This window comes from Anser anser, assembly GCF_964211835.1.
Source record: "Anser anser genome assembly, chromosome: 1".
NCBI lineage: Eukaryota > Metazoa > Chordata > Aves > Anseriformes > Anatidae > Anser > Anser anser.
This window is the reverse complement of record NC_139720.1, coordinates 37,810,792-37,822,791: the sequence shown is the minus strand read 5'-3', so window position 1 is coordinate 37,822,791 and position 12,000 is coordinate 37,810,792. Positions and strand designations below refer to the sequence as shown.

At 46.1% G+C, this 12,000-nt stretch overlaps 1 protein-coding gene across 7 annotated transcripts in view; it reads left to right on the top strand.

Moving 5' to 3' along the window:
• Positions 1-2,033: 2,033 nt before the first annotated feature.
• Positions 2,034-12,000, top strand: part of GRIP1 (glutamate receptor interacting protein 1) — a 325,281-nt gene continuing 315,314 nt past the window's right edge. For 3 of the 7 annotated variants that reach the window (XM_083819272.1, XM_083819268.1, XM_083819289.1), the window contains exon 1: positions 2,035-2,245. In XM_083819272.1, the coding sequence (XP_083675398.1) occupies positions 2,191-2,245 (55 nt within the window). In that variant the 5' untranslated portion in view covers positions 2,035-2,190. Of the gene's footprint in view, positions 2,246-12,000 lie in introns of all 7 variants that reach the window. The other 4 variants (XM_083819276.1, XM_083819271.1, XM_083819279.1 and 1 more) reach the window with 3 other exon arrangements.

The window sequence follows — 12,000 nt, the reverse complement described above, 5'->3', positions numbered from 1 at the left end:
TGCAGCTTCTAAAGCAACACAGCTTCTAAACCACTTCACTGCCTCAAAAACCGTCTCCTTGCTGCGTATACTCCAGAAACCCTTGGGACAGTTTTCAGCCCTCCTCGTGTGGGTGCTTGCAGTGCTGAGCAGCTGCAGGGCACTGCAAGCTCAATTCCCAGCCCTGTTTCCTTTGCATCTGCCTTGGGCAGCGCAGCTCTCTGCCAGCACGCCCCAAAGGCATCTTCTGGAAGCTTTGCCCTGCGAGCAACGCATCTGGCTGGAGATCTCTATTTTAGAGCGCTGAGACATTCGCAGGCACACTCACATTTTTTTCTGTAGAAATACCAATGAGAAAAATAACATTTTTAAAGTAAAAGGATATGAAAAGAAGAATATGACTGTAAATATGTCTCTTTTTGAAGACAAGGCTATGGTTCAAGGCTGCAATAAATCCAAACTTAGCACCCGCAGTAACGAGACGAAACATCCACGTGTCAGACCTGTCAAAAACTCAGCCTGCCAGCTCTAAGTTGTTAAAATGCTTTCAGTTTGGTAACATTGTGCCACTGCTTTTTGTTTTGATTGGTTATCAGCTGTGCTCTCACAGACAGCAAAACAAACTCAGTGTGGTATACTCCAAAATTCAGCAGGAGCCCAGGATGTGCCATATCGAGGACATGGATCACACCGGCCCTGCTCGATGCCCCTGCCACACACGAATACAGCACTGCTGCTGCTGAAACCTCGGCCTAAGCGCAATCAAAGAAAAGCCAGTCGCTGCAGCTCTCATCGGTGGGATTTTAATGAAGAGGTTTTCACGAGTACCAAGACGCACATTTGCTTTATGCACTGGCACCAAGTCAACACGGAAAAATGCTGTGTCAGGAAACTGTCGTCAAGTTTACAACAGAAATTAAAGTCAGGAAACCCTTCAAATTTTCATCTGAATGAAGGGCTGGCGGATAGTTGTTTGACCATGTAAAATTACTTAATTTCTATAAATACGAGGAAATGACAGGCAATGCAGAAATAGTCACAACATAACCGGTACGCACAGTGAAGCTCATATAGCAGTCCACCCCCAGAAGTGCCTTGGAAAAAATAATTAGGCTTCATTTATGCTGCTATCATTATTTTGAAATAAAATTCAAACCCGAGACTTTGAATTTTATAGTAGCTTTAAAAAAAATAAAAAAAATAAAAGGAATATTTAATTGCTGTAGCATTAGCCCGCTATTAGGACATGGCTATGTAAGAAACAATTTTGATGGTGAGAGTTGAGGTCTTTTGGTCAAAGGGTTGTAAGGCACCGGCCAGAATGATGCCAGAAACCTGCCCTGTCACAACAGCAGCCTCAGTCCTGTGTGGTGCAGGTTCTGGGTGGGCCTCAAGTTGTGCCAGGGGAGGTTCAGGTTGGAAATGAGGAGACATTTCTTCTCAGAAGAGCAGTCAGGCACTGGGACGGGTTGCCCAGGGAGGTGGTGGAGTCACTTTCCCTGGGGGTGTTCAAGGAAAGGCTGGAGGTGGTGCTCAGGGACATGGTGGGTGACATTGGTGGCATGGAAATGGTTGGACCAGATGATCCTGGATGGCTTTTCCAACCTCAATGACTCTGTGATTCTGTGTGATCCAGGGGCTGTCGGTGCTGTTCCACGAGTGCCCGCGTACGCCCTGCCCGACATTTTGGGAGCCCCGCGGAGGGGAAGGGCCCCCCCCCCAACCCCTCGGTCCCTCCAACAAGTGACCAGATGGTGAAAGCGGCAGCGGGGCTCCCACCCGCGCCTGGAGCGGGGACAAGGAGCAGGAACAAGGAGCGGGGACAAGGACTGGGGACACGGAGCGGGGCCTCCCCCCCCCCCACCTGGCGGCTCCCTCCCTCCCTCCTTGCCGGCCCCACCTGCCGGGGCCGCCCGCGGCTCCTCCATTCGGGGGCCGGCCGTCCCTCCGCGCCTCCCCCTCCCACAATCCCTCCTCCTCTCGCCCCTCGCCTGTCCCCGGCTGAACCGGGGCGAGCCCTCCCCGCTCCTTTCCCCCCCCCCCCAATCCGTCCGGCTCCACCGCCTCCTTCCCCTCCCTCCCTCCCTTTCGCGGCGAGGCCGCCGCCCCTCCGCGGCCGCCCGCCCCCCCCAGGAGCCGCCGGTGGCCGCCGCCGCGCCCTGCCATGAGCCCCCTGCCGCCGCCGCAGCGCTGAGGAGGACGCGCGGAGCCATGCCGGGCTGGAAGAGGAACATCCCCATCTGCCTGCAAGCCGAGCAGGAGCGGGGTGAGCGCCCAGGGGAGGGAGGGAGGGAGGAAGGGGAAGAAAGGAAGGAAGGGAATGAAGGAGGGAGGGAGGGAGGAGGGAGGGCGGGGGGCTGCCGCTGCCCGCTGCCCCCGGCTCGACGGCGGGCGCCCCGCGGAGACGGGCGACCTCACGCCTTCCATCTTGTGGGGAGAGAGCCAGGGCCGCCGGCGGGGGCCGTGCCGGGCTGTGCCGTGCCGGGCTGTGCCGTGCCGGGCTGTGCCGTGCCGGGCTGTGCCGTGCCGGGCTGTGCCGTGCCGGGCTGTGCCGTGCCGCCCCGGCGGCGACAACTAACTTTTCTCCGCGGTGCCGCCGCCGCCCCCGGGTCGGCCGCCCGGGGGTGACTTCGTGAAACTTCCCCGCGTGGGGCTCCGACGGACCCCCCCCGTGCCGCCGAGCCCCCCGTGGGGGCGAGCGGGGCCGGGGTCGGGGGAGGAGGCGACCCCCTGCCGGGGCACGGTGGAGCCGAGGGACCCACGCGTGCTTTGGGGGACAGCGGTCGCCCCTTCTGTGCTGAGTGGGTCCGGGGGGCTGGCGTGGGGACCCCACTTCTCTACCCTGCCCCTAATCCTAATTTCGGGGTCATGCTGTCAGGAGCAGAAGGTGGGTAGTGGCTGGTCCCTCTTCAGAACCGCGTACGCTGCTGGAAGGGGAACTTTGTCCTTCCACAAAGAGGGCTTCCACCGTCGGAGGTTGTTGTGCCACTGCCTTTCAGTCAGCCTGCACGTCAGAGGGGAGGAAGGCTGGTTGGTGCCCCACTTGCGTGTGGGAACTTCCAGGTATGCCTGTCCCCTTCCATCGCCGGTTTGTGGCTCGCTGGGTGCACGACAGCGCGTGGACAAACCACGAAGTAGGACGTTGACTTTGCATTGCCGCCTTGCTGGGGAGAGAGCTGTCCTGCTGGGAGCAGGAATGCCCCCAGCGCTAAAAATGAGGGGGTTTTGTTTGCTCTGTGCAAAAGTATCATCGTGCTCTCGTGTCGGAGGTGGAGGTCTGCTTCAGAAGTCCTGCTTCGTGCGAGTGAATCCTGCCCGGAGCGGGAGGCTGATCGCAGGCACATGACGTAATAAAAATAGTGACTGAAGTGGGAGCAGGTATTTCGGCTGCGAGAAGCTAGATCTTGTCTCTCTCCTCGGTGAACACAGTCATTACTTAAAGCTGTGGTCATATTTCTCCGTGTCAGGAATCTGTCTGTGTGGCTGAGCAGTCACAGAAATAGGTTGGAAGGCGGTTGTCAAAATGTACCAGATGCTTTTACAGATGGGGAAACTTTAAAAAGGGTCTAATCTGTACACGTCAGGAAGTGCAAAGATTTTCTCTCCTTTCGTCCTGCATAAAGGTTGTGTCACGAGCTGCACCACGCAGGCTCGTCTTTATTGCAACTGAACGGTGGTAATGGTTTTGCTCTGATGGGTTTAATGCCAGTTAGAATACAGATTTGTTAGCAGTTTATGCCTGTTCGTATTTTCTATTTAATCTCGTTCATCTTCATTTTGAAGGTGGATAGATTTATATTTTAATACTCTTATCACTGATGCTTTTCTTTATTGTATTTCCACTGTGCAAATAAAAAAACCCTTCTGGTGTGCCTAAGTAAATGATTACTACCTAAAGTATGTTTCACTGTATATTGCTCAAGTTTAGCTAATAATTTAGCAGAATTCCAGTTACGGGAACTCTTCTGCTTTAGACTTGAAAAAATATTGAATGGTCAAAATAGTTAATCAGCGCTGAATTTAACTGTCCTTGGGTATAAAGAATTGATGAAATAAAGCTTTCAAACTAGCCAGAAAAACGGCCAGCGCGGTAATGAAATGAAGGTGCATCTTTAGCTAATGTAGGAGTTTAGTATGGCATTGAGTTAAAAGGCAATTACAGATACAGTTAAATTCTGGTTCAAAGCCAGTTGTGCTAACATCCCCCTCTGCTGTTTCTAGAAAATATTTCCATTCAGATGCTCTGCAGAGCACTTTCCGTGTATCCTGGTATCAGAAGACTTCTGATTCATTTACATTATGCTGTTATTTTAGACAAACATCGTAGCCGTCTTTTAATGTTCTGTGGTTTACATATGGAATAAGATTGGGTATAAAATATTCAGTAATATAAATTAGCATGCAGCCTTAACTTCAAGCCTGGTTGTAGATGCGGTAGCAGCAGGTTTGGACTGAAAAAGAAGAGAGTGCTGGAAGCGCTGGGAAAAGTGGTATGAAAGGTTCACTACAGTGAGCCACAAGTGGTTTGTACAGACCATCTTTTCTCAGCCATTCCTTCCTCAAACCTCGTAGGCTTCCTTTTAGCCCTTTCTTGGGAGCTCTGCTTGCTGTGCATGTGCCTTCATACAGCCGATGGTGCCTATGGCTGTGGAAAGGAGATCGGTGATGGGCACTAAGACGAGAGGTTTGGGAGGCAGGAGGGTTTGCTAGAGGGGCTGTGGGGAAATCTCACTGTACAGTCAGGTGTATCCCTGAGGCATGGCAGTGTAAAGGGCTCTCTTGGTGCTGATGTTCTTGTCTCCATCCAAACCAAGGCAGCGTCGCCTTGGGGAACATTTCAAATGCTGCTGTATCTCCCTCGGTGCTCGGTTTGTCTAGTGCTTCAGAAACAAGACGGTGGAGCTGCTGCAGCAGCATATGTCTGGTGCTAGGGTTCAATTCAAAACTGTGGAAAAAAACCCGTTTGTTTTGATGGGAAGAGCTGTCAGGATATCGCAACGAGTGATACCTTCTGCAGACACACGGGGTTTGCTCCAAGTAGGGTTATTTTAGTATATCCCTATCCTTGTTTGCCTCTGCCTTGCTTCGGAGCCTCTCGTCTGTGTTGAATGCTTACCTCAAAAAGTCCTTCGCTCAGCCCGTCTTTGTTGTTCCTACCAGTCAGGTGCTGAAGTGGAGGTTATCCAAAAGCTTGGCAAAACGGGAATCTTGCTAATGGAAATTGGCCGGTTGTACTGGAATGAAATACGAGAGCTGTGGTCAACACTGTTGGTTCACCTTGGCAAAAATTGGTACCTTGGGTGAAGGAGAATAATATGGGTTGATGTTTCAAGCTATGCCAGTGTCGGAGATGGAGCACGTGTTCACCCATGGTGAAGGATTTGTGGGAGCATTGTGTTATTGAGAAGATTCTCTTCCAAAGCGTGGCAATCAGCGCGATTTCAACGAGTATTTTTAGATGTCTCCACTGCGGAAATTATGTGGAATACCGGTGCCAAATAAAAAAGTACATTTTTTTTTTTGAGATACTCAAACCATATTTGAAATATGATGTGGATGGCTGCTTTTTGGCCATACCTCAGTACAGTCATTGGGTTTCTCCCGCTGCCTCCGTGGTGAAGCAGTGCTCTGTAGTGGCTGTGGCCCTCCCGGATGCCATGACCAATGTTATCGCAAGGAATCTTCTCCTTCAGAGTTCAGGAAGAGTGCTCTCTGTTGAGTAATACAGCTGTTGCATGTGGCTAATGCAGTAAACCCTGTCATTTAGACATGACATGTAAAGGCTCACCAGTTTAAGGCTGCCTTTAAAATTCAGGGCACATCACCTCTCCCCCACTCCTCCCATTTTCTGCCTAAGATGCTAAATCAAATCATGTTCTAAAGCACCTAAAACACTTTTTGAGGTGACATCTGAGCAAATACTTTGAGAAGAAAGATGTTCCTGGAATTAATTTTGTTCAATATCCCCTCCAATCAAGTTAAATGAAGGCATTTTATGGAACTCCTGGTTCAAGTTGATAGCTGATTGAGTTTGACAGGAGTACAGAAAATAATATTTGCATATCTTGTGTTCACTGCAGGGCTGCTTGGTGTCCCCTAACATACGTCGTTATTAATTTTAAGAATGCATCTGAGTATATACTTTAGCCTTGATGATAAAAATAGATTCAAAAAAAAATAAGTATTTACTTTCCACTGTTATTTTGCCTTTATTCTCAGCACGGTAGCCCAGTTACGTTGAGGAAGAAGGAAAGAGTGCATTTCTATTTTCTGCTCATCCATCTATTTTCCCAATTCCTGACAGATTGGGAAATGAGGTGAAATTTAGGAAACATTTTAAAAATGTGGATTCGAGGATTAAAGCGTACGCAAGTATTTTGTGAATCTTGCCTCAAATACAAAAAACTAGCGTGTTCTCGTGGAAGATGTTCTGACAACACACATCCGTCTCTGGGCTTACCGCTGTGTGAGCTTGTCTGCTCGTTTTAAGCTGGAAGAGAATCAGTTGCTCAGATAAGGGAGAGATACAGGCCCATTACTGGACTTAATTGTGTTATTGTGGATTAGCAATTTACATCCGATCAAATGAGGCCACTTTAACAGAGGATATGCTTCATATTCTTTCTGGTTGCAAGTTAAAAAATAAATATTAGCTTATATTTCAACACAAGAGGATAATTGTTCCCTGTCTATAATCTGACACGTAATAAGTGGGTCCTCAGAAGCTGAACAAAGCAAGCGGGAGACCCAGTACTTGGATTCAGTTGTCAGATTTATAAACTTTGGGATGTCAGAAAAGTTTGGGATTGCAAATATTGTGCAAAGGCTTTCTGTATTTCTTCATCTGCTTTCTCGTATGTCTCACATGCCTCCTGAAAAGCTGAAGTACAGAACTGGATGGCAGAAGGAAAGGATGAGCGTACAAGGGCAGTGCTAAGGCTCAGGGCTGGCTGTTGGGGGTGATCCCCACTCTGTGGGGAGAGGTGCTTGAAAGAAAGCACCCAAACGAAGGCACTGACTGATTTTAGAGTCCAGGTAATCCTTTGTACCTACCTACTGAGTGAACGACTGGGCATTTGGTCAGTTATCCTATGTGCAACACGTTGTATTTGCTTGTGTTTAAGGTGACGAAGTCATGAATAATGGTGTTAAGGATAAAAACAGAAGGAAATGTCACCATATTGTAGCTGCTGACATAATATAAAAGCAAGTTGAACTACAGCTGCCATCCAGTACTCCAGCAGCATCTGAAAATCTAAATCCCGAACCAAAAAACCCTAACAATAGGAGATAGATTGATAACAAAGTGCTAATTACCAATGATAAATATTTTATTGTTATCATGGCTTCTGCCTGATTTTACCTCCCTCTGACCGAACTGAATCTTCAACAGTTGGTCTTCCTCCATTTGGTAGCCTGAAGAGTGATGAGGAGAGCTCGCTGCGCTGGCCAGGTAGGATAAGATGGCACTGCAAAGCTGGTTTTCATCAGCGTGCAGGGGACACAGGCACAGCATTAATTTCTTCATTCATTCCCTCAAAACCAGCCGGGTCCAAGAGGGCTCTAACATGGGGATGGGAAAAAGGCAGTGATAGCTCCCTAGTGACCTCTTAGCATGAAAGGAACTGAGAATAACCAAAAGCCATCTACATCTTTCATGATCTGCCCAGCCCCATTAACAGCACTGTATGATCTGTGATAGATATATATCTACATATAGATATATATATAGATATATATATAGATATATATCTCATACATAGATAATCATTCGGTTACTCGCAGAATCTTTATGAAGCTACAGTCTTCACTGACTGCTGGGAGATAACCAGCACTTGTCTCTGGGTCATAACCAGAACTAAGCTTTTTTTCCCCGTATAGAAAGATGATGTGAAATACTGGTTGCAAATAAAAAAATTTCTTTGTTTTGCCTCTGAAAACAAAAAATGTTTTTGCTAATGTTCGTTAAAAATGGAGAGTTAGATTTGGTCTGGGAATTTGCTAGCAATGAGCGATGATTTATTGATACGGCAGCAAGCGCTGTAGCTTCCCTCAAAGAACAGCAACACGTAGACTTGGAAGCACTACCGGTATTTGCCACTAATGGCAACACGGTTGCTTTTCGTGGTGTCTGAGAGCTGTGAAGGGTATAGGCGTTGAACACAAGTTCTCCGTGGAAGAATTGCCTGTGTGCTGATACTTCACAGCAAAGTGTAACCTGCAATACAGATGCAGTGTTGGAACCCTCAGTTGTTTAAAAGCAGACAGCTTTCCTTGAATCTCAACACATGCCAATTTAGCTCCACTACGGGCCTTTTTTTCTATGATTTAAAATTAACTGAGCTCAGAGTCCTCCACGAACTGCCAGGACCGCGTTGCTGTAAAGTGGCTGAAGTGGGCCAGCCCTGATGGTCCACATCCTCCGAACTGCTCGTATCTGGTCCCTGTTTTATCATGCTGGTGCTTATGAAAGAGGACGCACTGAGTCAGCGAAGGGTCTTAATGATCATGACTGTGAAATTCGGTGTTGTTTGAATGTTATTCCCAAGTCATTTGAATTTATTTCTGTCGAAGTGACAGAGCACCGTCTGTCCTGACTGTGCAAAACCAGACTGATGAGATGTGCCAGCATCCTGTATGGGGACAGGGTCATCACCTGCTCACTGTTTGTTTGGCAAGATGAGCATAACCAGTGTAAAATCTGGGGTGAAATTCTAATGCTTATACTGGGTGCAAATAATCTTGTTTACTGTGTCGCCCTACTGATTTCTCTTTCCTTTCTCTTCCCGTTGGCACAAGCTGTACCGAGTAGCTGGGCGACACAAACTGTTCTGGCATGTCCTATAGTATGGGCAGCCAGGTTTTCTGGTTCTCAATGGTGCTGATGATCTAACATTTTAGAAAAAGTCATTTTCAGTGCTAATTCTTTTTTTTTTTTCCACTGATTGCACATCACAAGTGAGCTGCAATGTGGCAAAGTTCTTTGCTTACTACTGAAATAATTTAAGAGAACGTTAGAAGGAAAAAAAAAGAGGTAAGCAGGGGCTGACCAATTTGATACTGATACATTGTTTTGTGGAATTTATTTATTTATTTACTTTTGAAAATTACCACAGGAATCGAGGAGGACAGGCATGACTGACACAATCTCCATCTGCTTGGAACATTCTTTCATTTCTCGTTACCAGTGAAAATGACCGCTGTGACTGTGCAGGGAAAGCTGCAGAGAATATTTTGGTAGTTTTACTTTCCTCTTTACATATTGGGATCCCACAGATGTTAGTAAGACAACCGTAGAACTCCCTAAAGTTTAACTCTTCTCTTAAAACAGCATAATTTCTTTGCTCTCTGAGATGTAGTTAAGGAATGTGATGTAATGATGGCAGTTACAAATAACTCTCAAGAAAATGTATTCATGACTTGTTTTACCAGAGGGAGGGGACTGAATTTTTAGCCCCATTATTTTGTGGGGAGCTAACTGATCACTGTGTAACTGACTGTGAACGTTTCCTTACTAGCAGACAGTATTTTGTATGTTGTAAGGTATTGCCAGAAGGTGTTCTCCCAGTAACTGTCTTTCATAGGAAGAAAGGCACTGCATAAAATGCTTCCTTTCTTCCCGAAGAAGCTTCATGCTAGGTGGAGGTACAGTGAGGTATGATCTCTCAGTCCCATGCTCTAAAGTGTGAATTAAAACCACCATGCGTACATCTAGCAAATAAAATGAAAAACATAATGGTGACTGGAACACGTGTTTAAGTGAGCCAGAACTTATCTAAGTTTTCACGTTTTGAGCTTTCTGTTTCTACGGATATCAGCTAGCAAGATTTAAATGATACCAGGTTTTCTGCAGTTGCCTGCAATGGAGTCCAGGTATTCCAGACTGAAGTTATTTGTTTGGCCTCTTCTGCAGCAGGAGAATATTCGTGAAAATGCTTTTTTCAAGCAAACAAATGGTCCAGTAACATCTAACAGCGTGCAAATCCCTTTACAGTGGTCAGAAATGCCTGTGGGATAATGCCTTGTAGGCAGCAGGAAGGAAGGTGCATCGTGTCCTTGTGAGTAGCGGCTGTGCGTGGCTCAGAGCAGCAGCGTTGGCTGGCAGGGCTTACTGAAAGCTGTTACTGAAATGTGAGTAATACCTGTGGACTGGTTACATTCTGTTTTTCTCTTCTATTTGGTTTATCACCTCTGTGGACCAGATACCGTGTCCTTTGTACTGCTGTTGAAAGACAGAGGCATCGCTCAAGCCCACAGTTGCCAGCTCTGTGTTTGCTAAAGGCCTGTCGTGAGCTGGTGATCAGAGGTGCCACCTCTGTCCTGAGAGTTGTTTTTGGCATCTGAGCTCAGCCAGGATGGCTTCAACAAGTGAACTGCATCAAGTTCCCTGCTATCCTTTGCATTTTCAGAATCCATCTTTAAAATACTGCTAACTGGCAGAATATTGTCCTCGCTTGTCCATCCTTAGGCCAGTGTTGTGACCTGAGCCTGAGATGAGGCTGCAGTGGAATTAAAAGACCGTTTTGCTACTTGGACACAAATTTAAGTTCGGTGACAAACAAGTATTTGGGTTGGCTTTGAGTGAGGAATTATTTACACAACAGCTGGGCAGAAACTACAGTGACAGTCGCACAGAAAATACTCTGGGGAGCGAAATTCAGTGCCTGCTGAATGGATGCGGCTCTGCTGAATTCTGGAGGTTAATTTACTTGTGCCAGCAAATTTATTGAGCCCTTGTGTCTCTTAGTGGAGGCCATTTATTAGTCCAAGGTCTCTTCTGAAAAGTCAGAGAAAACTAGTGCCTAAAAATATGTTGCCTCCTTCACATATATTTCCACGAGTTGTATTTCTTATTCTTACATTTTCTGGTGGTTTTGTAAATATCCTAGTATTTTGGAATGTGGTAAGATTTGAGCATAAAGCCTTTTCAAAATAATGTATTTGGTAAAGTTTCCTATTTTGTGAGGAATATACCTGTAAATCATTATTATTATTATTTTTGAAATACAAACCTTTCCCAGACCAACCAACCAGTGCATGCGATAAAGGCTTTAACTAAGTTTTCTTGTAGAGGTTCCGTATATGTGGTGGTTTGGTAGGACCAATGAAACGAATCTCCCCTCTTCCAGAAACGTGTTCTGAAATTATAATTTGTTGTGCTTTTGACTTCACCTCTTACTAGGGCTGTTTGCAAAATCTGCAGGAGCCAGATAAACTTGCAGGATTTGCATGTCAAAAGTGAAGCAGTTGATGAAAAGCTTTGAGTTGGGGTGTGTGTGTCTGTGTGGAGAGGGGAGAGAGCTCTATGGGTGTGAAAGAATGAAATGGATGGCATAAAGATAATTCAGGGGCTTTATAGTTGTAGCTCTTGTGTGTCAATAACTTACTTAACTCAGGAATATTGGTAGTAGCAAAAAACCCCAAGCAAGCCACTCCTCACACCTCAAGCACAAAGTGCTTAAAACACAGCTGGCGTTTTTTTTGGGTTCACCTATGCTTATTGAACTGACACATTTTGTGACTTAAATATCTATCGTGTTGTCCCCAATTTCAATATGATGTGGTTTTAGTATTCCCAAGGTTTCCTGTCATTACTAATGCTGACAAAAATGATGCACTAATTCAGGCTTTTCATACGGACTCTCTTATTTCTTGTCTTATTTGAATGCACTAACCCTAAAGTTTTTGGAATTTCTCATCTGCCTAAGGACATGCTTTCACATGTCCACAGACTCAGGCATGTTCTGATACCTGTGTTTGTATTTGTTTAAAGAAATAAAACAAAAAACAAGCAAACAAAAAAAACCAGGGATGCTATTATATATTGTATTATCATTCTGCTTAGTAAACACATCTGAAAATGCATCTGCTATTTGTTTAAATATTTAGTGTGAACTGACTCTTGCTTTTCAGAACTCTTTAATATGAAAAGAGCCTTAATTTTCAGATGACTTACCCTCTGCCATTAAATATAAATTTTTCAAAGCGAGTAAAAAGAAGGTTCAGCTGCTGGCTATAGAG